The sequence below is a fragment of the Macaca mulatta genome, chromosome 2 (assembly GCF_049350105.2).
Source record: "Macaca mulatta isolate MMU2019108-1 chromosome 2, T2T-MMU8v2.0, whole genome shotgun sequence".
NCBI lineage: Eukaryota > Metazoa > Chordata > Mammalia > Primates > Cercopithecidae > Macaca > Macaca mulatta.
In genome coordinates this window covers 115905032-115927982 of record NC_133407.1, presented here as the reverse complement: position 1 = coordinate 115927982, position 22951 = coordinate 115905032, and the positions used below count along the sequence as shown (strand labels likewise).

At 56.1% G+C, this 22951-nt stretch overlaps 1 protein-coding gene and 1 pseudogene across 1 annotated transcript in view; both read right to left on the bottom strand.

Moving 5' to 3' along the window:
- Positions 1–22951, bottom strand: part of DNAH1 (dynein axonemal heavy chain 1) — an 82199-nt gene that overhangs the window by 15707 nt on the left and 43541 nt on the right. Inside the window, exons 29-51 of the mRNA XM_015130758.3 lie at positions 22776–22881; positions 22037–22150; positions 21388–21537; positions 19813–19899; positions 19518–19704; positions 18007–18098; positions 17670–17824; positions 15631–15808; positions 14522–14716; positions 14320–14439; positions 13948–14106; positions 13758–13865; positions 12507–12647; positions 12205–12365; positions 11539–11696; positions 9263–9436; positions 8683–8721; positions 5870–6048; positions 4535–4765; positions 2918–3114; positions 2298–2433; positions 1154–1362; positions 717–888 (exon numbers count right to left, since the gene is read on the bottom strand). Of these exons, the coding sequence (XP_014986244.2) occupies positions 717–888; positions 1154–1362; positions 2298–2433; positions 2918–3114; positions 4535–4765; positions 5870–6048; positions 8683–8721; positions 9263–9436; positions 11539–11696; positions 12205–12365; positions 12507–12647; positions 13758–13865; positions 13948–14106; positions 14320–14439; positions 14522–14716; positions 15631–15808; positions 17670–17824; positions 18007–18098; positions 19518–19704; positions 19813–19899; positions 21388–21537; positions 22037–22150; positions 22776–22881 (3448 nt within the window). The remainder of the gene's footprint in view (positions 1–716; positions 889–1153; positions 1363–2297; positions 2434–2917; positions 3115–4534; positions 4766–5869; positions 6049–8682; positions 8722–9262; positions 9437–11538; positions 11697–12204; positions 12366–12506; positions 12648–13757; positions 13866–13947; positions 14107–14319; positions 14440–14521; positions 14717–15630; positions 15809–17669; positions 17825–18006; positions 18099–19517; positions 19705–19812; positions 19900–21387; positions 21538–22036; positions 22151–22775; positions 22882–22951) is intronic.
- LOC100423939 (serine/threonine-protein phosphatase 2A 56 kDa regulatory subunit gamma isoform pseudogene) lies at positions 9761–11294 on the bottom strand (annotated as a pseudogene).

Here is a 22951-nt window from a genome sequence, read left to right as displayed (position 1 = left end):
AGAGGCCCCAAGAAAGACAGGGAGTGGGTGCCCACAGCCACTGCAGCCTGGGCCGAGGAGGGCGCCACAGCAGGAACCTCCATGCCTCTCACACTCACTCTGTGAGCCTCACGACCTCCAGGTCAAGGTCACCTTTTGTGCAGATGAAAAACCCCAGGCCCAGGGAAGTCCAGAGGTTAGTTCAAATTCACATAGCTATCAAGGGCAGGGCTGGCTTTGAACTTGGACCTAGGTTTCTCCCAGCTCTTGGCCCAGTGGTCTTGTCACAGCCCCCATGACCTGCCTGTCTCTGAGAGCCCTGAGGAACCCCTCAGGGCTGGATCTAGGGGGAGAGAGGGCCCAAGGCCTCAGCACAGCTGGGCAGGGAAATGTTGGGACTGTCACGGTCTCAGGTTGGACCAGGCAAATCTACATCCCCATCTGTGGTCTCTGGAGTTCTATCAGGGGGTTCTTGAAGGAAGCACCATGAAGCCCTCAGGGAATAAGGGAAACAGTACCCATGCAGCTGTGTTCCCAGCACTCTAATCACTGTGATGACCTGTGGCACTGCCCATTTACAGATGAGGAAACGGAGGCTTAGACAGGAAGCACAGCCTGACCAAAAGCTTACCCTCTGTGGTGGGCCAGGGAATCTCACCCAGACCTTGGTGACCCTGAGCCCATGCCTCAAACTAAACAGTTCTCCCCAAGGGCCTGAGCTTCACCAAGACACCCACCAGTCCTTGGATTTCTTCCTGGGAGGATTCCAGTTCTGGGATCTCATTGAGGAACATGGTGGCTACAGACTTCAGGGCCTCTGCCGGCCACTCGTTAAACCAGTCGATGGTACAGCAGTTGACCAGGGAAGGAAACTGCCTCAGACGAGCTCGGAAGACCTCTCCGATGGGGCTGGAAAGCCAGAAATCCAAATGAGGTCCAGAGACACTGACCAGTGCCCCCAGGAGCCCAGGACCCAGGGTCCTTGCACAGCCCTGTGGCATGGCAGCCAGGACAGAGCAGCACAACAGCCTGGGCCCAACGACATGATGGCCAGGCCCAGGGCTGCGTCTCCTCATCTCAGGCTCCAGCGCGTGGTGTCCAGTGTCCCTGGGGCCAAGCCCTGTACACACCCAGCTCCGCTGCCCCGGCGCAGCCTGGTGACGGCTGCCTGTACCTCATGCACAGCACCATGTGGATGTTACTGCGCACACGTCCAGTGTAAGCAGCCATGAGGTTGGCCTTGGTGGGCTGCAGGCCCTGCTCCTGGACATAGGGCCGCATGGTGCTGACGATCTGGTCCTGCTCATCCACGGTATAGAGGTTGGGAATGTCACCGGAGTTTAGGACGTTGTTGATATCCTCCAGGAAGGATTCGTTCTTGATCTGGGGAGGAGTGAAGGGTTGGGGAGCTAAGCCCCTGCAAGTTGGACTTCATGACCATAGTTTTGTTGGACCTTCACAACAGCTCCATTTGACAGACTGCACCACTAAGGCTCAGAGAAGCCCAGAGTCACACAAGTGACCTCATAAGAGACTAGCCCGTATTCATAGTCTAGGATTTGCCCCCGTACAGAAGCTATGAAAACCACCGGGTTGCAGCAGGACCCTGGGTCCTCAGTGGGGGATTTGGCATCTTCCTCTTCACCCCTCTCCATGCCTCAGTTTACTCACAAGAGGAAACCATTGCCACGGGCAGAGATAGGTCCTTGCCCATCTCATACAGCCTGGGCCCGGCTTGTGTTAGATGGCATCCTCCCTTTCCTGACTCACACAGTGGCTGCCTTGAAGGGAGTTCTGGGGTTAGGACAGGGCTGTGAGCAGAGGGGCCTTTGTCCAGGGTGGGGCACGTTCGGGGGCTTCAGCCTGGGCCCCTGGGCCCAACCCTGACCACCAGCCAGGTGGAAGCCTGTTCTGTCTTGTGACCCTAGACAACCTCTCAGAGATCTAGGGAGAAACCTCATGTCACTCCAAGAGGGAACAGGGAAGCCATGGGTCTCCAGCACTTTGGGGACAAGCCCTGTGGTCCTTGAGGTGGGATGCCATTGGCCAGTGAGTGGGGTGCTATGCTACCAGGGCTTGCTTTACCCTTGGGGTATGAGTGATGATCTATGCCCCACCTTAGCTCTGAGAGGTTGGGTTTGGTCTCATGCTCTCAACTTGCCCATCTGTGGCCCCACCTGGTCCTGGCGGTTTCTTCTGAGATCTGCCCTGACTGACAGTGAGCTGGGCATGAAGGACTGACCACCTTCTGGGATGCTATGCTCAGATGGGGTTGTGTCCAGCCCCCCGAGCCCTGCCCTCTGCTGTGGCAGTGGCACCTGGGTGTCCGAGAACAGGAAGGTGATGGGTAGGTTCTGAAGGCCCGCCTTGAGCAGGACCTTCTTGACATCCTCGCGCCACTCGGGCATGCCGTAGTTCTTGGATAGTTCAATCTGGAAGCACTCGTACTCGGCCCTGGAGGCAGAAGTTTGGGTTGAAGCATGCTAGGGGCTTGGGGCCAGGCGCTGAAAGGTGGTGGGTGGCCACACCCTACCCCGACCACCTGGAGTTCTGCTCCCATCCTGAGCAGACCTGCAGGCCCTTCAGGCCCTGAACCCGCTTTTTTGCCTCTAGACCTTTGCCCAAGCTGTTCCCTCGGTCCAAACGCCCTTCCCTTCCATCCTCCCAGCTCTGATTCTAAGAGCAGCCCTGGCCACCTCCCCTAGTAATCCCACTGGGATGCCTGCTCTACACTTCCCTCCCCACAGCACCACAGAGCATTGCTGCTGCCTCTCTCTGCAGCCCAGGTCCTGCTACTAGTCTTTCCAGAAGCCTGTGGGCTGTGCGGGTCTGCTTCAAGGCTGCCTGAGGCCTCTACCACTGTACAAAAGCATGGGTTAAACCGAGCAGCCAGCCCGCCCCGGCCACCCACTGCCCAGCATGCCTCGGAGGCCCTCACATGTGCGAGGCGAGCCGTGTGAGGGAGCTGCGGCCACTGCCACCCACACCCAGCAGGAGTGCATTGCCCAGCGCCTGGCGCAGGGTGCGGCTGATGCGGCAGATGTGGCTCATGGCGTCCATGAAAAGGACCAGCTTCAGCTTGGCCGTGTTGATCTGGTTGTAGTCCTCTATGTACTCCTCAATCACCTGCATCATCTGCGCACCAAGGTGAGGATGGCGAAGGCGGGGCTTCTCTTACTGTAAGGTCTCCCCGCTCCCCCGCACCCACCTGCTTTCTTCTCTGTCCTGACCGAGAAGCATGGGTGCCTTGACCACCCTGTGACCTGGCCAGCTGCATGTTTCCCCTGCAGGCTCGAGCCCAAGCTGAACATTCCCAGACACTGATAAACTTGCTTAGGTTGTTGCTCTAAACACTGAGGGATTGGCCTAGTGCGGTGGCTCATGCCTATAATCCCAGCACTGTGGGAAGCCAAGGCGGGAGGATCACTCGAGCCCAGGAGTTCAAGACCAGCCTGGGCAACATGGCAAAACTCTGCCTCTACCAAAAAAATATATATATAAAAATTAACTGGGCATGTTGGTGCATGCCTGTGGTCCCAGCTACTTGGGAGGCTGAGGTGGGACAACTGATAGAGCCCATGAGGTGGAGGCTGCAGTAAGCCAAGTTTGTGCCACTGCCCTCCAGCCTGGGTGATGGAGCAAGACTCAGTCACACACACACACACAAACAAAAACAAAAACAAAACCCACTGAGGGATCAAGCATATTGTTAAACACATAGAAGCTAGCCCCAGCCCACCCAAATTCCTTCAGTCCTCATGTGAACTCCATAACTCATATGACTCCTTCGTTGCAGACGTACCATACTGAGCTAGAACATCTCTGCTCTCCCCCATAAGTGAGTTCCCCTAATAAATGCTCTGGACTGATTACCCTGGAATTTAATGCTTCTTTCTTTGGAATCTCAACCAGTCCAATCTAGGGATGGCTTGGGGGCAGTCCCTTGTAGGAACTTGCTTTCTGCCACTTTTGGGGTGACTCCAGCCATGGGCTCAGGCGATCAGAGCACCGTGTACTGGGGCCCTCCCTGATGGGGAGCTCACCTGCCACAGCGTACCCTGCTCCTCCTGTGCATGGTGGGGATGCTGGGCCTTAAGAAGCCAGGCCCCCCTGCACGAGGCCTCACCCAGGGACACATGGAGGCCTGAGAGGTGAGTCAGAGCCCTGCCTGCTCCTTCTGGGGCTCACCAGGGTGTGCTGACCCTGGGACCCTGGTGGGAGCTCTGGGAACTAGGAAAGGATGCATATAGAGAGAAACAGAACCATGGCCCCAGGCCCCCCAACCCAGCCCTCTGTGGAGGGATGATTGCCCCTATGTCTAGAGCCCATCTCAGCTGGACCACAGGCTGGTTCTCAGAGATAAGCAAAGAAACTGGTACCCAGAGAAAGCAAGGGCATGCTGGGAGTCTCCTGGAGCTGGCCTTCTCATCCCGAATCCTGGCCCCCTGGTTACAGTGTGGTGGTCTGTTAGTAGTGACTGCAGGGGGCCTGGGCCCCAGGGAGGCAGATTGAAGAAGACCCCACCAGGGGTAGGGTGCCTGCCTGGACCCCTCACCTTACTCTCACTGGTGATGAGCTCGTAGGACTTGACATCGGAGCCTGGTGACATGAAGTCCCCATAAAGAATGGGCTGGAAGGGGCACACCTTGTTAAAGGTCACCTCCCACTGCTCCATGCAGCGCTTGAGGAGCTGGTCGAACCAGCTGCGGTCCTCCTCATTCACCAGTCGGTCCCGGAACACGCGGCAGTTCTCATGATACCACAGTCGCAGCAGCTGCACTTGGTCCTGTGGTAGCCCCAGCATCGGTGCCTGTCCTTGGCCCCCGAGCCCTCAGCTATCTCTCAAAGCACTAGGCGAGGGAGGGTGGACCCCAGTTCCTGGGGCCCTGACTGGAGCCTGGCTCCCCTACCACGGCCCAGGCACAATGTGCGGGGGCTGCTGGCCAGTGCGACTGCTGGCTGGCTGAGGATGCAGTGGACTGCACAGTGCTGCCTGGCCTCCTCATGCCTCAGCTCCAAGTCCAGCTGGCCAAGTGCCTCCTGGGTGTCTGGCTCTGCTAGTTTGTCACAAGCACCTCACTTCCACCATTTAGCCCCCTGTGGCTCCCCTAACCCCAAGCCTGTGAGCGATGCTTGATTCTCCTAATACCTTCCCAACACCCCACATCTAACCACCCACCAAGCCACACTGACATGACCCACAAATCTCCTCGGAACCTGCCCCTCTCTCCATCTCTGCTGCCGCCTCTGTCCCAGCTTCCTTGCATCTCCCTGGGTGGCAGAACTGCCCTCCGGAAGCTCCCAGCCTTTTCTGTAGACTTTGTTGGCTATAAACATGGCTACAAGGCCAGGGCCAGCTTCTGTCCTGCTCACCCCATCTCCTTAGCCTGGGCTACACATACACTGGCCGCTCAGTCCCATTCCAAAGTGCAGGTCTGTCCCCCGCCCACCCACACAGCTCCTCATTAGAACAAATTTAAGCTCCATGCTGCCCCCCCACCGTGTCTAGTGCCTGGCCCCATCCCTGCCACTGCTCCTGACACCTGGCTCCCTACTACACTTCCCCCTCCTTCCACCTGAGTGTTTTTGGTTCCCAGAGGGCACCCTGCTCACTGTCCCTCAAGCGTTCTCACATGCAGGGCCCACACCAGAAGCCCTCTTTCTCCCTCATCTTGCCCTGGCTCTCTCATGTGATCCCTGTCTCAGCCACCATTCCAGGTGTGGGTTCAACCCACAAGACTGGGCTCAGCTGCACCAAGGCTAGGCTCTGGGGGGCCTGGCATCCCCATGTTCCAGGGCCTGTTTGGGCAGGAAGGCCTGAGATTGGTGGGGCTGGGGAGGATGGGGAGAGCAGTGTGGGCATTGGGGAGGGTGCCTGCCCGGTCCTCACCTCGACCTTGGCTGGATCAGCCATGAGCATGCCTTGGAAGACTTTGGAGAGGTCCCTCAGGTTGAAGGTGTAGTGGGACTTGGCTGGAGTGGGCAGCAGCTGGGAGGTGATGGTGGCATACACCATGATGGTGGCTTCCACAAGGGGCTCCGTGAAGTGGGCAATGTGGGGGGCCCCGGCTGGGGGAATAGGAGAGTGGCCTGGGTCACATGCCAGGAGCTCCCTCTGTTGCCTCTGCAGGTCCTGACGTCCTTGCCTTTGCTGTGCCCCCCACTAAGCCCCTTCCCCAGCCTTCAGGCTTGGATTCCACGTACCCTTTGGCTCCGTCTTGGATGTCCCCAGTGTGGGGGAGGTGAAGAATCTCCTGCTCTGCACCCCCTATATCTTTATGCCAACATGGCCTGTCGGAGCACTGGGACTCATCATGGAATTGGGGGTGCTCGTGTGGTCAGTGCTGGGCGGGGCCATTACTGCCTTGTCCTACGGGGGCTGTGCCCAGACCTGAACATTCCATCTCTGAGCCACATGTGGGGAGGGTCTCATGGTCCACATAGGCCTCAAGATGCCTAAGAGTGGGTGTGGGGAGGCCTGGAGCACACCCCCGACCTTGAGGGCTCACCACCCACTTCAGGGCTGCCCACTTCTCAACCTGCATTTTCACCACTCACACACCTATCGGCCTGTTCTTTGAAAACTATCCAATTCTGTGCTGGGAACTCAAATTCTGTCAGTGGAAACTTGGTGAGAAGTAGAAAAAATGGAAAGAAAGGGCAGGAGAGGGGCTTGTCTGTTGACACAGGAACTGGGCACAGAGTGACCCAAACAGACATACTCCTCGCTCTCAAGCTGACATTCTTGTCGGGAGGCCGACAATGAGTGGATTAGCAAGTAACAAAGACAGCAAACAGGTGTCAAGGGCTACGGGCAGCCCCGCAGCAGGAAAGGGGCCTGGGGATGGCCAGAGTTGGGCTTGGGGGCGATTTTACAGCAACGCTGGGGGAGGCCTCACTGAGGAAGGGGATGTCAAGCAAAGAAGTGAGATGCAAACTCGCACATAACTGGAGAAAAATTGTCCCAGGCAGAGGGAAAAGCAAGGGCAAAGGCCTAGAGGTGGGAGCAGGCCTGGCATGTTAAGGACCAGCAATGAGGGGGTGAGCAGGAGGCGGTGAGATCAGAGGACGAGGTGGGGCGAACTGAGGATGGCTTTCCCTACCGCTGTCAGGACCCGGGCTCTTGCCTGGATGCGATGGGTGAGAGAGGAGGAATGTGGCCTGATGGAATGATTTCATGGGTCCCTGTGCCCTTAAGCAGAAGATAGACCTTAGGCAGGAGAAGGCAGCTGCCAGGAGACCATGGCAGGGCTGCAGCACTGGCCAGGTGGGCGAGGACAGGGTGGTGAGCAGTGGCTGATCGGGATGGATTCTTAAGGGAGAACCTATGGGAACTCCTGACAGGTGAGCTGTGGGGCGAGGGAAGGGGGCATGGAGGATGGTGCCAAGACTCCATCTTGCCTGGAGCACCTGGAAGGATGGAGCTGCCAAAGCCTGAGATGAGAAGAGTGCAGGGACCAGGGCACTTAGGAGTTTGGCTCTAGACAGGTTCGGGGAGATGCGGAGCCAGGTGTTGAGGGGAGAGGTCTGGGCTGAGGATGTAGACTTGGGAGTTGCCAGCACAAAGATGGATTTCCCCGTCAGAGGCGGGATGGGACTGTCTGAGGAGAGTGTGGTTGGAGGGAGAAGAGGGAGGAGAGTGTGGTTGGAGGGAGAAGAGGCTGGAGACCAAGCCCAGTCCATCTGAGAATGGGCAGCCAGGGATGGGGGAGGCCTGAGAGAAGCCTGCAGCAGGAAGGGGATGTCTGCTGGCCAGCACTACTGACCCCCGGGAAGGCGAGGACAAGGGCTGACCGCTGGTCTGGCCACAGAAGGCCACTGGTGACAAGAGCACTCTCAGAGGGTGAGGCGGGCATTCACAGGAAAGTGGGAGGGGAGGGCGGGTACAGGGGGAAGAGGCAATGCTTTGGAGGAGTTTTGCTATCAAGGTGAGCAGAGAGGTAGAGTGATGGGCTGGGGCAGGTGGGAAGGGGGCCCAGAGAGGCTGTTTTGCATTTGGTGGTTAAGATGGAGAATGGGGCCTGTTTGTGGAAGGCCCAATGGTGAAGGAAGCACTGGTGTTGGTGGGGAAGAGGGGAGCCGCATTCCCAGGCAGGCCCAGGAGGAGGCTGGGCTTTGCCGTGGAGCAGCAGTCCGTTCCCAGCCACAGGAAGGAAGGCAGGGCGCAGGTAAGCAGATGGGTGCAGACCCAAAAGGCAGCTGTCTCCCAACAGCCTCTTTCAGCTGAAGGCAGGGGGAGGAGGCAGGCCTGGGCAAGGACAGGGGCTGCAGTGGTCAGCTGCCTTGCCGCGACGACGGGCAGATTCATCACAATGTCTGCCCCACAGACATCCCGGCTTTCCTGCGCACACCTGCTCCCTGGAGTTCTGATTCTTCACATAGGGTGGGAGTTTGTTGGATTCCCTTATTCATGCATTCATTTTGCATTTAATTTGCGTCTATCATCAGCTGGACACTAACGCAGGCATGGAAGGGCTGGCTGACTCTAAGAATGGGTGAATGAGCCTGTGGGGCAGCCAGTGCCTGTGTCAACCTTTGCTCTGGCACCCAGTGGCCCAAGGTCCCCGCATGAACCTGGGGATGGTTCACCACGGCGCCTGGTCCCAGTCTCAACATATCCAACCAGAGCCCAGAGCTCCTCCTGGAACCAGTGCCCCCTTCCCACCCAGGCCCTCCTGGGCCTCCGCCCAGGCCCACACTTACGCACAGGCTCCCGGTAGCTTTTCTCTCCAAGGAGTCCATCTAGAGGATGGAGGGAGAGACACGGGGCTCGGGGTTAGGTGGACATCTTGCTGTTCACCCTGGCCAGGTGAAATGGTAGGGGAAACAGCATCTTGGGGTAAGCTTTTCCCCAAACTCCATAAAGGCTCAGAGACACTCCATCCATCCTATCTTGTGGCTTCTCCCGATTTACAAAAGTAACATGCCTCCCCCAGAGTTTCTGGGCAAGTACTAATGTATACATATGTATGTATGTGAGTGAGTGCATATCTATGTGTATCATACATCCAGCAATCACCACGTGCCAGGCTTCATGCTAGGTACTCTACATGCAATATCATATTTAACCCTCACAACCTGGAATGGTAGGTACAGATGAAGAAACAGGCTCAGAGAGATTCATGAGCTGCCAAAGGTCACACAGCTGAGTGAGAGGTGAAGCCGGGGTTGCGGTCATGGTTTGGCCACTCCACCCTTTCTGGTGGCCACCCAGCTGTCCTTGGTCTGGCCTCCCTGGCCTGGGCTTCTGCCTTTGTCCATGCTCACCCCCACCAATACTCACTCATCCAGTTGCCCAGGATGGTAGAGAAGATGCGTTTCTTGCTGACCTCGTCCATCTCAGCGAAAGACAGGTAGTTAAAGTGACGCATCAGCCGTGGGGTGATGGTGTTCCTGCCTCCACCGGGGGGGCCCATGGCACAGACGAAGTTGATGTCCACTAAGTTCTTGAAGGCGCCTGGAGTAGGGGCAGGAAGTCAGGAAGGGCCCTGGCCAGGGCTGCATTCATTATGACCTTTGTGGCCCCTTCGCCATACAAAAATTCAAAATTATACTTTAGAACAGTATTGGAATAAAGACAAATACATCAATATTACACATGAAAATTTTTCTTTGCCCTAAAAATTCATCCTCCTCCCCTTTAATTTTTTTTACAAAGTTTAAAAGTACTTTTTTATTGCAGACATTTTCATATACAACGTTAGTGAAATTGAGCCCCTCCCCCGGCATGGTGAACACATACTTCAACCTTATAAAAACATTCAAGTAACCCTGGACATTTTCATGTCACTCTCTTTTTTAGTACCTGGGGATTGGCTTTGGCTAGATTTTCTATTTTAACCCATGCTTCTTCCTGTACTTTCATTTTTAGCTTCTCTTTTAGTTCTTCTGCTTTGAACTGTTGTGTACAGTCATCAAATAGCTTTTGGTTCATCTCCATGAACAGCTTCAGGGCGTTGTATAGCAAGCCATGTATTATCTTGTTGCAATGGGTCTTTGAGTTGCGGTACAAGGAAGGAAACACGATGGGCAGAATCTTTGCGGCGTTGTCACTGATTAAACTCATGATGTATTCATTATTCCAGTAATAGAGAGCTCGCTCTGCCACCTAGAAGTGTGGGCTGGAGACACATTTGGCCAACTGCCGGAAGAGGGGCTCCATAGTCTTCACAAATTCTGATGGTTCAATGACATCTAAAATCGCTTCTAATTCATTTAAGAACATTACTTCTTTTGGACTGTGAGTCTTTGGCCAGTATTTGAGAAGTGCCATCACAACAGGTTCTGTGAGGGTGTTGTCCTTTTCTAAAAACTGCACTACACAGTATGCCAGCGGGGGGTGGTAGACACTCAGAGATCTCACTTTGTGCAAAGGTAGTAACACCTTCAATAAGAAAATCTTGTGTTCTTTTAGTGGTAAGGCAAATCCATTAATTATACTTCCCAATATTTCCAGTAACTCTGCTATGCCATTATGATGCTCTGTTTCATAAATAAACCTATAAAATAGATTATCTGTTTTCTGATGTAAGCTCTCAAGCCTAGGAATTTCCCATAGATTCTGTGAAGGGTGGTTTTAAGAAAATCTCTCTCCTGAGGATCTTCACTGTCAAAGAGCTCTAAAAGCTGCAATACAAACTTCTGAGCAATGTATTTCTTTGCTATATTAGGTTGGAAATCTGGAGACTCTAAAAATATTAAGAAAAATTCATAAACAAGTGTAGATGAGGCCAGGCTGCTTCTAACATCGGTTCATCTTCCTCTGGGTCAAATTCTGCTCCCCTAGGATTAGAGGAAGGTGGGAATGTTCGAAACGTGTTAACTGCAAACATATGGACTACTTCTGGGTAAATAGGCTCTGTGATCACATTCCGATTATGGGTGATATATTCTACCATTTCACTTCAAGCAGCTCGTGTTACTTCCTTCCACTTTAGGTCACTTAGTGGATCAGAAACAAAGTCAAAAGAGGACGCAACACTGACGTAACCTTGGGATAAAAAGCTTCTCTTGATCAGCAGGAGGAACATCTTTTAAGTTTTTGAAGTTCTCTATTATTGCTTGCACTAAACCTTGAAGAATTGTGCCATTTGTCTTTCTTCACTATGGGCTGAGAGACGGGTACTTTTATTTTAGCAGACACTGTAGATGGGACAGCAACAAGGATGTTTTCCTGACGGAAATTTGCTCTGATTCTACTATGTCTTGTCCTTCTTTTGAACTTATTCCACTCTTCTCTGCTTTTGGTGATTCTTTCTCCTTCTTGTTTTTATTCGGCATGGCTGGAGTGGGCCGCCGCCGCCACTGCCCCTGCCGCCGCCTGGGGACTGAGTCGTTTGCTTGCTCTCGCTTCACCTTTTTCAGGCTCCCAGAGACTGCGGCAGCCATGGCGGCGGCGTCTCTCCGCCCCTCCCCCCGCCGGCCCCCCGTTAATTTTAAGATAAATTACAACATTTTTGTGGGTGCCTTAAAGTAGTGTAGGCCTTTAGTGCTGCGCCTCCTGTGCTCTTGCACAGCACGCCCAGCCCTTGCCCTGCCAGCCAGGCCAGCCACACTCACCGATGATCTTGCGGTCGTACCAGCCGCCGTGGTCCATCCACTGGCGCAACAGCTCGATGGGTGGCTGTGCGCCGTAGGTCTCCAGGGCCGGCATGTTCAGGTCATCGATGAAGAAGATAAAGCTGCGCCCCAGAGGTGGTCCAAACACACCCTTCCGCCTGAGGGGAGAGGCTGTGTGAGCCCAGCACCCACAGGCACCAGGTCCTCTGAGAATCCAGGGGCAACGGGGTGGCAGCTCTCCCTTTGGGAAGCCCTTGCTAAATTTCAGCCTCCTCCAAATTGCTAGATGTCTTGACCCACCCTCATCCTTGTTCTGACTGTCCTGGGACAGCTGGGACAGGCTGACTTGAGTCTGAGCTCCCTCAAAGTGAGTCTCACCTCGCAGGCAGATGGACAACAGGCTTCTCACAGACAGACCCAGGGCCCTGCCCAAGGGCCCAGCCAGGGCGAGCACCCACCCGCTGACCAGCTTTGTAGGAATTTTTGATAGAGGGAAGGCTCTGGAGCAGTCTGTGAGGGAACCCTGGGCCCCTTGAGGGGCTGCCAGTTCCCCCTTGGAGGTTTCTGGCAAACCCAGGAGCATAATTTGGTGGAGAGGTGGGACAGCAGCTGGGTCGGCCAGACCAGGGGGACGCAGGGGTGAGGAAGGAGGGAGGGGTGCCCTGCCTCTTGTCCAGTTTGCTGTCAATGACGTCCTGGGTCTGGTTGGCTGAAGTGCGGGCTGAGAAGGTGAGGAAGTGGCTGACATACTCCAGTGCCAGGTTCTTAAGGAGCTTGTCAGAGATGGTGAGTGTCTTCCCCGTGCCTGTCGGCCCAATGCACAGCACCTGGCAGAGCAGGAATGGCACAGAAGGAGCATGCAGTGGGCCTGGTGCACAGGAGGAGCTGCCCCTGCATCAGTGTGGGAGGCTGGTCAAACCCCAGTGTAGGCCTTGGGGACGGTGGAGGCAGGGCCTGGGGATGCTCACAGGCTTCTTGTTGGTGAGCAGCATGTCCAGCAAATGGGACATCTGCACGGTGTCCATGGTGGGCACAATGATGTTGCAGTAGTTGGTGTCTGGTACCATGGTGAATGGAGCTGAGGAGTCCATCCACTTCACCCAGGCAACCTGGAATCACAGGTGGCTCGGCGGTGGGCCTGGAACCCCTTCCTGCCCCACTCCTGGCTGCGGCCCCATGGCCAAGTGCAGAAGGGCCAGGAGCTGCACGGCTGGGCTTTGGCAAGAGGGTCCAGGGGCAGGGTTGCTTCCGGCGGAAACAGAAAGTCCAGTGCCCTGCTTTCTGCATGGGGAGGGTAACTCCCAGCACAAACAGCCAAGAATGGGGACTGAGCACAACTGCATAGGAGGGCTCTCCCTGCCCAGTTTGGGGGCTCCCTAAGGACTGCCAGGCCCTGAGTCTCTGCAGAAAGGAGATGCTCCGAGAATTGAACAGCCCAGAATGCAAAGGTGTTTGCTGTTTAGTTTCAGGCTACCCAAGAAATGTGGGGACCAGAACCATGGGTGCTGGTAGCTGGAAGCTGAGAGGCCACTGGGTCCAGTTTTCCCATCACCGTCCCTGCCTGCACAAATCCCTTCACTCACAGCAGCCCTGACCCAGCTTGCAGACGTCCCCTGAAGGGGGGATCACTACAGCCAGCCAAACCAATGCATCCCACTGGGCACAGTCCTAACTGTTAGACCCAAATGCGCCCTGGGAGCCCCCAGCAGGACCCTGCACAGTAATGGACAGGTCTCTGCAGACACCTTTCCACCTCTGTCCTCCTGGGCTGGGGTCTTGACCTTGGGATGAGGGTGGGCTCCTGGAGCCCTTGCTAGCTGATAGCAGCGATGAGGACACTAAAGCAGGCTTCAAGAGCTTGCCCCCCACCCCTGGGGAGCCCAGTCTCGGGGAAAATGGGGCTTTTAAGTGGAACTGAGGTGGGCAGTCCCTGGGCTCCGCATCAATGTGGAAGAGGCAGTGTGTATGGCTGGAAAGGGAGGTACTGGAACGTCTCCCCTCTCAGCCCAGCCCTAGGTTCAAGTACAGTTCTGCCACATCTGGAAAACAAGCACAACAGTAACCACTCTACAGGGCCATGAGGATTCATGGGATGATGTAAATAACCCCCGCCTGAGACCTGGTGGCCGTCAATGTGACCGCTCCCTGTGTGGCCATAATTCATTGTGGGAACAGCAGCCACCCTCCCTGTGCAGTCTCTGGGGAGGACCTGTGGCCACCTGCTTGTATTCCTCCTCTTCATCCTCATTGTCATTGGTGCCACTGATGCCCGCATCCTCCAGCCTGTAATCGAACACCAGCCCCTCTTCTGGGAAGAGCAGAGTCAGCTGCCAGGAACCAGGAGGAGAAGCAGGCTGTGAGGCCCAGTAGGGCTGAGGCTCCTGGTCCCTGGGGGCTGCCTGCTCTCACCTGTTCGTTCTCCATCTTGAGCCTTAGCCAGTGGCTAAAGCTGGTGCGGCCATTGCTGTCCCCAGTGGCACCCACACTCCAGATCAGGGAGAAGATGAACCAGGGCTCAATCAACTCTGCGACGCGACTCAGCTTTTCAGAGGGTATTTTCTTGAGGCCCTGGGGATGAAGGGAACAGTATCAGGCTGAGACAGGAATAGTATCAAGCGGCCTGAGGAAGTGGAGCAGGGGCATGTCTTGACCTCTGCCACACAGCTTTGTTTCTCTACAGCCAATTGGACAGGTGGTCTTGTGACCCATGTTGCACCAATCCAATTCTCTCTTTCAGGCCCCAGAGAGCAAGGAGAACAGTATGGGGAGAGGGACCAGTACCTCTCTAGGCAGAAAGGGCTTGAAGAAGCAGTCCAGCAGCTTGAGGAGGCTCATGGTCAGGTTGCAGTTGGTTGAGGCGATCACCTCCTTCACTGAGGACCGAACGAAGGAGATGGATTCCTGCAGGGAACAGGCACCCGGTTCTCATGGCTAGCAGCCACAGTGCCCTGCCGGGGTCAGGCATACCCATGGCCTCACTCACCTCCAGGAAGCTGACAAAGAGGGCCTTGAAATGCTCCTCGTAGGGCTTCAGCAAGGGGGGCAGCTTTTTCAGCCAGCACTCGATGAAAGGCATGAGCCCCAGGATGCTGGGCTCCAGGTACACCATGCCACAGCGGGAGACCGTAGCTGGTGAAGCCACCGCCAGGTCTTGTACCTCGAACATCATGGTCATTGCCTGGTGCCAAGACGAACCACATGAATGGGCTGGCTGCCAGTCCCCAGGCCTGGAGAAAGGGCTGCAGGGCTGCAGGGAGGGGCTGCACATCCTGTAAGTGGGCGATGTGGGCAGGCTGTGGGGCAGGGGCAGTGCTGGGTGGGATGCAGGAACCGCTGGGTCCTCAGCTGATAATGTGGCTCTCCCTGGAGCCCTGAGGAGGACCCCAAGCCAGGAGATTCCTGGAGTTCGCTGACCAGACTGGGGTGAGGACATTTTGGGGTCCCTGGAGGCCTGGGGACATCTGATGGGAACTGTGTATTTTGCTCCAGAGCGCCCCCCCCAACCCCTGTGCACATAGACACAGGTCCACATTGACTGCCAGCTATTTGCTTTTAGAAGGATTCAAGAGCTGAACTCAGTGTAGACCTGTGAGTTGCTCTTGTGCCCAGGCCATATCCCTGTTTCTCTGACAACTGCTCCTCACACACCAGGCAGGTCCCCATGGTGGTCTGTGCCAGGCATCTCCCAGACCCCGGGCACACTGCCAGGACCAGATGCATACCTGACCCCACCTGACCCTACTGAGGCAACATGACTGAAAGTGGGCCTGGGAGGCAAGAGGCAGCATCAACCAGGGAGCAGTGGGACAGGCATCCTGGTGGACTCAGAACACAACAGAAAGAGGGTCTGTATAAAGGGTGCTCTGAACAACTGTGGGACACCCTGAGGTGTGGGAGCTCAGGCCAGGGAGGGGCACTAGGAGCTGAGCCTAAGCTCCTGCTAGCAGGAGGGCTCTTGCTGAGTCACGGTGACAGCCTGAGATGCACCCATGGCCTTGAAAGGGGTGAGGGGGCAGAGTTTGGCCAGCATGGTGCAGCCTCCAGGCCCACCCAGCCTTGGAGGAGAGTGGGCAGGTGGACAGGTGGGTGCACCTCCGTGAGCTTGATGATCTCCCCAGAGCTGAGGCACAGCTTCTTGTTGTCATCCAGCACCGTGTTCATGTTCTCAATCCAGACGGCGTCCACCGGCCCATCGAACATGTACCACTTCTTGTTGGTGTCGGAGGCGATGGCCCCAGCCCGGATGAGCGAGGAGAAAATCCCGTCTGTCCTGCAGCGCCAGGGAGGAGAGGGCTGGAGACATCAGGGAGGCTGTGCTTCGAGCACAGCTGGCTCCCAGGGAAGCCTGGCCCCCAGGTGGGCGGGCTCTGCTTTACATTTTCCTTCAATCTCTTTGTCCTTTTAAAAAGTATAATAGGAAAAGTGGGAATTTTTGGTGTCACATGGTGTAATGAAGACATGGGCTTATGTACCCGCCCTGCTGAAGCCCCATTAAAGGTGAAATCCCAACAGGAAAAAGGGACAGGGGAGGAGGCAACAGCAGAGATGGAGGCAGCGCAGCTCTGGAAGACAATGGACAGAGATGGAGGAGGGTAAATGACAGAGCAGAGAAAGCAGCGTGGTGAGAAGTGGCCAGGTCCTGCTTCAGAACCCAGGGGCCTCAGACCTCAGAGGCAGCACACACCAGGGAAGGGGCTGGTAGGGCTAACAAAGATGCTGTGCTTGGTCCAGCCTTAGGCTCTGGAACTTTCTCCTAGGTGTCTATATATGCACATCCTTGTAAAATCCAGTTTCAGCAAAGAACCCTGCTAAGTCAGTTTAGCCAGAACCCTTGATATCTGATCACTCTTGAGGCTCCTTCCCTACACTACCCCCAGGTGATGTCTGGTTACCCTGAGGCCTGCCTTCAGTTGGAATCCTGTTAGGTTGGTTCAGCCAGAATCCCCCTCACCACTGATGTTTCCTCTGGATTTTCCACCCACTGATGCTCACCCTGCCCCTTGACTATAGATTCTCACTGACCCATGCTGTATTCAGAGCCTGGTCTCTCCCCTTAACTACAAGGCCCCAGTGCAGTGGTCTCTGTGCCTGCCATGCTCCTGAATACGTTCTTCCTCAGCATGCTTTAACAAGTATCATTGAGGGCCGGGTGTGGTGGCTCACACCTGTAATTCCAGCACTTTGGGAAGCCGAGGTAGGCAGATCACCTGGGGTAGGGAGTTGGAGGCCAGCCTGACCAACATGGTGAAATCCTGTCTCTACTAAAAATACAAAATTAGCCGGGCGTGGTGGCACATGCCTATAATCCCAGCTACTCGGGAGGCTGAGGCAGAATGGCTTGAACCCAGGAGGCGGAGGTTGCAGTGAGCCGAGATGGCGCCATTGCACTTCAGCCTGGGCAACAAGAGCGAAACTGAGTCTCAAAAAAAAAAAAAAAAGTTTCATTGAATAATTTTTTTTTTTTTAACAGGGGACCTTTTTCTGGTCTGACCCCCAGCCCCCCCACCTACCTACATAAGAAACTGGAGTGGATATGGGGGAGAATCTTCATCAGAAATGGGGGAAGCAGTACAGGTTCATGTTGTGGAAGGTGGGCGACTGTCCCTTCCCAGTGACCATCCCCTACAGGGCTCCCAGAACACTGGAGCCAAGCAGACACCCCCAGCAGAGAACTGGAGACTCTTGTCTGGAGAAACAGAATAGCCTTAGAGAAAGGCCCCTCAGGTTCTGATGTCTCAGCAGTCTCCATCCAGCTGCCCTTCTCCCATCTCAGTGCACTTCCCCTAAAATGCACACCCCGGCCTGGGAGCGGGGGCCCGGAGAGGGCTCACTAGCTTCTCTCAGGTCATAACAATGGCCAGATACTGCAGAGGCACTGAGCATGTTAAGTCATTCTTGCCTTACCATGAGCATGGTGCCATTATTGTCCCCCACTTTACAGACGAGGGAACCATGGCCTGGGGGGTGAGGAGAATCACTCAGCAAGGAAGTAGAATGGAGAATAGAATCCCAGACGCTGGACTGCAGAACCTGGCCTTCCACTGGGCTAATGGAGGGAGGGGTGTCTGCGGCCAACAGCCTCCAGAGGTCTGGGAGCAGGGCATCACTGGTGGGACTTGGGGGTCACTCACCACTCGTGGGTGAGGAGGTCAAACTCCCCGTACAGCTGGCCCATCGTGATGGACTTGGGGTTGAGCACGTAGTAGTTGACAGCCTCGTACATGCCACCACTGATGGATGGCTGCCCTTTCAGTGATGTCATGGCAGCTGCCAGGACTCTGTAACACTGGGAGACGGATCGCCTGAGAGTGAGGCTCCCAGAGAGCAGGGCTGGAGTGGGCTGGGGACCACGGGGCGGGGAGGGGTATTCTATGCCAAGGGGCATAAATGGAGGCCAACCCCTGTTGAAGCCACACCCCCTGCAGGCCCACTGTCTGGACACTGGCTGCCAAGCTTGGCTCTGCTTACAGTACTCTTGCCGGAGCCTGTGGGCCCGACGAGCATGAGGCCGTGTCGCACCACCGTGGTCTCGTAGAGCTGGATGCACTTGGTCAGGAAGCCTGGGGACATGGCATGGGGCCCAAGGGTCAGAGCATGGGCTTGGGTCCTGGCCACACCACTAGCTTGTGTGACCTTGGGTGAGTCACTGCACTTCCTGAGCCCCAATTTCCTCATCTATAAAATGAGGACGGTGGTAGCACCTACATCATAGGCAAGGGCAGGTGAAGCCTAAGCACAGAACTTGGCACAGAGTAGAAACTCTGTAAATGCCAGCCATTCTTCCCACTGTGACCACCATTCCTTCACAGCCGTTGGTCAGGTGGTCAGCCTTCACCAGCTTGCTCAGTGTCAGCTGTCACAGGCCCCAACTTCAGCCCTGGCCTGCTGAGAGCACCACCTCAATTAAGTGCTGACTCCTATGAGCAAACTTCCTAGAGACAAGATCCTAGGGTCAGTCAGGAGCTATAGAGACAGCTGCCAGCAGGCAGAGACCAGGTCCACGGGGTAGGGAATAAATGCCTCCCTTTGGCCCAAGAAGGGTGGTCTCTGCCAAAGGGATAGGGCCCAATTAGCCAGGGATGGCGAAGGTGACCTAAGGCTGTGAGGGAGAGAAGAGCTTGAGGCTTCATTCAACAAGCCTGCTGGGGTCGGGGGTGCAGGAGGTGACCAGAGGAGGAAGCATTAGAGCCGCATGTGGAATTGAAGCACAATGGAAGGCACCTGGGAGAGGCCTTGCAGGGCTGAGCAGGAGCACATCAACTGCCCGGGGCCCCAAGGAGGGCCCTGAGTGGCCAGGGTGACCGGCCATGGCTTCCCAGAGGAGCTCCCCCTGCAGCCCCACCAGAGGACCTGCTGGAGGGGGTGGCCAGCTAGGGATGAACTGAGACCCTCATCCTACTATGAGGAGTGAAGGTTTGGGATGAGAGGGAGTCTATTTGAGGGCAGTGTGTCCCACAGCCCTCCCAGACATGTGGTGGCCTTTGCAACAAGTCAGTGAAGGAAGGACCCAAATGTTCTTTTTTAGCGCGATGACGCCAGGGGTGTCACTCAACAAGGAACATGGGCAAGTCCCGCTAGTGGGGTGGAGCCAAGAGGCCTCTGGAAGAGGTGAATGGTGGCTGTGGTGAAGTGGCCTGGGGTGCAAAGAACATGGCCTTGAAGCTCCAGTCACACCCCAGTGAGGTCCAGGCCCTGATGAAGCAAGGCCCAAGAGAAGCCTGGGGCTCTCAGCCCACACGGGAAGGAGGGCCCGGGAAGGGGACAATGCCTGCTTCCCCACCACCAGGAAGGTTTTGGTGGAGACTGGGCCAGGACATCTGCCCTACCCTGGATTGCTCGGCTGAGAGCCTGGGCCTGCAGCACACTTGGCCAGGTGTGAGGGCCCCAGGGGCTGGACTGTCCTGTCTCTGTCTCCCTGACCTGGACTCCAAGGTGGCCAGGGCCAGCCCTTCAACGAACACTCAGGGCCCAAGGCTCACCCTCCACGTCCTTGAGGTTGCTCTTCCTGCAGGCCTCGCGGATGGCCTCGTCCAGGATGCCATAGTCCGTGTCCTCCTCCTTGATGGTGGGAAACAGGTCGGACACGATCCCAGAGAAGAGCTTGAGGTCCTCCTGCAGGAACTTGGGTACATTCACGTCACGGATGGCCCGGAGGCAGATCAGCTCCTGCAGCAGGTGCCAGCCGAGCCTTCAGGGCGGTGGGCCAGCTGCCCTCCAGCTGCCCAGGAGCCCTCCCAGAGTTCCACTCCTGGAGCACTGCTGGGTGGAGCTCACCTCATTCATGCTGGGGTTTTCTCGCTTGAGGTTCCCAGCAGCCGAGATCACAGTCTTCACGGCTCTCATCCCGAAGTCATAGTGATCCTGTCACCATACAGAAGGAGGCATGGGTGAGCACTGTCCCTCTCCGAGGCTTCTGCCTGGAACACTCTGCCTCCCACCTGGCAGCTGGCCAGTTCTCATCACCAGCTCACAGCACTTCCCTTGCAGACCTGCTGGGACCACCTACATGCCCAGCCTGGGCAGATGCCCCTTCTTTGGGCTCCCCAGACACCCTGTACTTTACTGTCCCGATAGCCCCCTCCTTTATCCGATACCCATCCTGCATCCTTTGATCACTGTCCCAGCACATGGCCAGGGGCAGGAAGGCACTCTAGCTGTGCTGGAAAAGCGAATGAAGGAGTTTCCCATCTGTGCAACAATCAACTTGGCCTTGATGGCCCTTGAGCTTCCTTCTAACATTCTCCCATAACATCTCTCCAGACCCATCTTTTTGGTCACACCACAGTGGTTTTTTCCCTAGCCTGTTTCTCTTCATTACACAGTAAGTGTGTTGGAAATAGTTAAATTAATCATTCTGCCCCATGGTGCCCAGCCAAGAGGGCTCCATATAGACCCAATCCATAGACTAGCATATGTTCCAGAAATCTTGGACTTGGAGCTGCATGAAGACGCTGGGCTTGACTTTGGGTCATTTCTACTTGGGAAGGGTTGAGTGCATTTCCAAAACCATGTGGGATAGTTGCTCTGATTGGGGGTGTGGAGCATTTTGGAAAGAAGGGTATGTGGGAGCGCCGGCACCTAGGAGTGCACCGTGATGAACTGCCGCTGCTTTTCCTGGTAACAGGCTGCATCTTTTCTAGCTCATAGATTTTGGTGGACTGCATCTGGCCAAAGATAGTACTGATTACCCCTGACCACAGTCATTGGTGTTCATGGATGAGCAGGTGACCCAGAGAAGGCCCACTGGGGTGACACCAGGGATATTTTTCTGAAATCATGATGGAAAACAAAGTTGCTAGCATGTCAGCCCAGAGGTGGGACTCGTCTCTGCTGCTGCAAAGTGGGGGCCTGCCTGGGAACCAAGCTGAACAGGAAAGCTCATCCACCAGCACTGGTGCCTGGGCCGCCCCATCTGTCCTTAGAATCTGGGCTCAGCACGCTGAGTGGAAGGATGGTGGTGCTGGGAGGCTCGGAGGGCCTGGTGTCCTGTTCTGGTCCCCACGAGGCCCAAGTGCACTTGCTTCCCAGCCTGGAGTTCTGAAGCTCTTGGTGCCCTAATGATCGAGGCTCTTGCACCTGAACTAGCCAGATGGGCCTCTGTTCCTGGCTCCTGCTCCAGCGCTGCTGTGTACTGCATGAGCCTGGCCAGACCTTTAGCTACCTAGGACCTCAATGTCCTCAACTGACAAATGGGCATGTAACTCCTATCTCCAAGGATTGCTGGGAGAAGCCCACAAGGTAATGCCTGTAAAGCACCGGGCATAGAGCCTGGCCCTCAGCAGGTGCCCTGGAGGCTGGCAGCAGGCAGAAGTTCTCAGACCCTGGAACCCCATCAGGGCAGGACCGCACCTGGGAGCTGAGCTGCTCAGAAGACAGCTTGAAGGTGGTTGTGATCTTCTTAGCCAGCACACTGGCCTCATTAAAACCAAAGGAATAGAGGGAGATCTCAGCGATCATGGCGTAATCTGGAACCATCATGGCCACGGGTCGGAAGAGCGCCTGGGGCACACGGTGCACATGTGAATAGCAGACAGAGCTCACTCCCAGAGCACCCTCAGCTTCACCCGGCCCTCCTCCCCAACGCACTGGGACTCTCTGCTGCACCAAGCCTGCCACAGCTGAGGCTTCCACTCCCCTGAGGCTGGCAGCTCTGCCATTAGAGTGGATCCTTTGTGTTGATCCAAACCTGCCCCCACATGACTCCCAGGAGATGCCCCTCTTGGCTCCTGCTTTCCTATTTCTCCTGAAGGCCCAGGGTGAACGGTCTCATAAGATTCCCCCTCCACACCACATCCCTAGGCAGCCTGACTTCTCCCATGAGAAGCACCCTGAGAACAAGTTTGAGGCCCTGAGGCCTCCCCTCCATGGCTAGGGGACTGCCACAGGGAATCACAGTCCCTGGAGTCCAAGCAATTGTGTCCTTGCATAAGTGACTTAGCCTCTCTGAACTCAGGCCAGAGCTCTGGTGCTTCCTGGGCCACTCTGGGCCTACACTTGCCTTCAGATTGTCAGGCAGCTCCGTGCGGCCAGCGTAGCCTGGGTTCATGGTGATAAACACCGCGCAGGATGGCACCAGTGGGATCTCCACACCCTCAAACATGAAGCGTTCCACCTGCAGCAGGGAGAAGCTGACTTGCCTGGGACTAGGGTGCCCAGCCTTGTCCCCTCCTCTGAGTGGGCCCCTTGTCCCCTGGTGATGCCCCTGTCCTGGCTGTAGCTGGTAGGCCAGGCCTGGACCCCTGACCATGGGTTGGACCCTGTCTCAGGATCTGGCCTGAAACCTCAGGCCCCAGTGGCTGGCTGCCCATGGCCTCCCAACTCCTGGCTTCAGGCCCTTGGAGGTCTCCACATCTCCTGCTTCCCACTCACTCCACCCTCAATTCCCCAGCCCCAAGCAAGCTTAGCCTGACTAGGGGAGTTGAGGAGGAGGTAACTGCCAGCCTCTCAGCTCTTGTCTCCAGAACAAGGTTCCTGGCTGCCCTGCACGTGGCTAGAGAGAGGACTAATGCCTGGGGCTTTCCATAAAGGTCAGGATGTAACGAGGAGGGGACTCCTTCATCCCCCGCAGCTTGGCCTGGGAGCTGCCCACAGACTGGGCTGAGGGTGTGCCCCCTGGGACAAGAGAGGCTGGACCCAGGGGGGACCCTAGCGCCTGGTTTCTCAGCCTGCAATGGGGAGCAGTATGGTGGCACGAGTGTGGCAGATCCAAGGGAGTAGAGCGGCGCCCCCAGGCTTACCCGCTGCTGCTGCGCCTTCTGGATGGTGGTGATCTGCTGCGCCACCACAGACAGCACCTCAATGTCGATGCGATTGAACTCGTCGAAGCAGGCCCAGGCCCCGGCACTGAGTGAGGCCAGAACATCGGATGGGGCACATGTGTTCAGAGCCCAACCTGGGCACCTCCCTCTGAGGG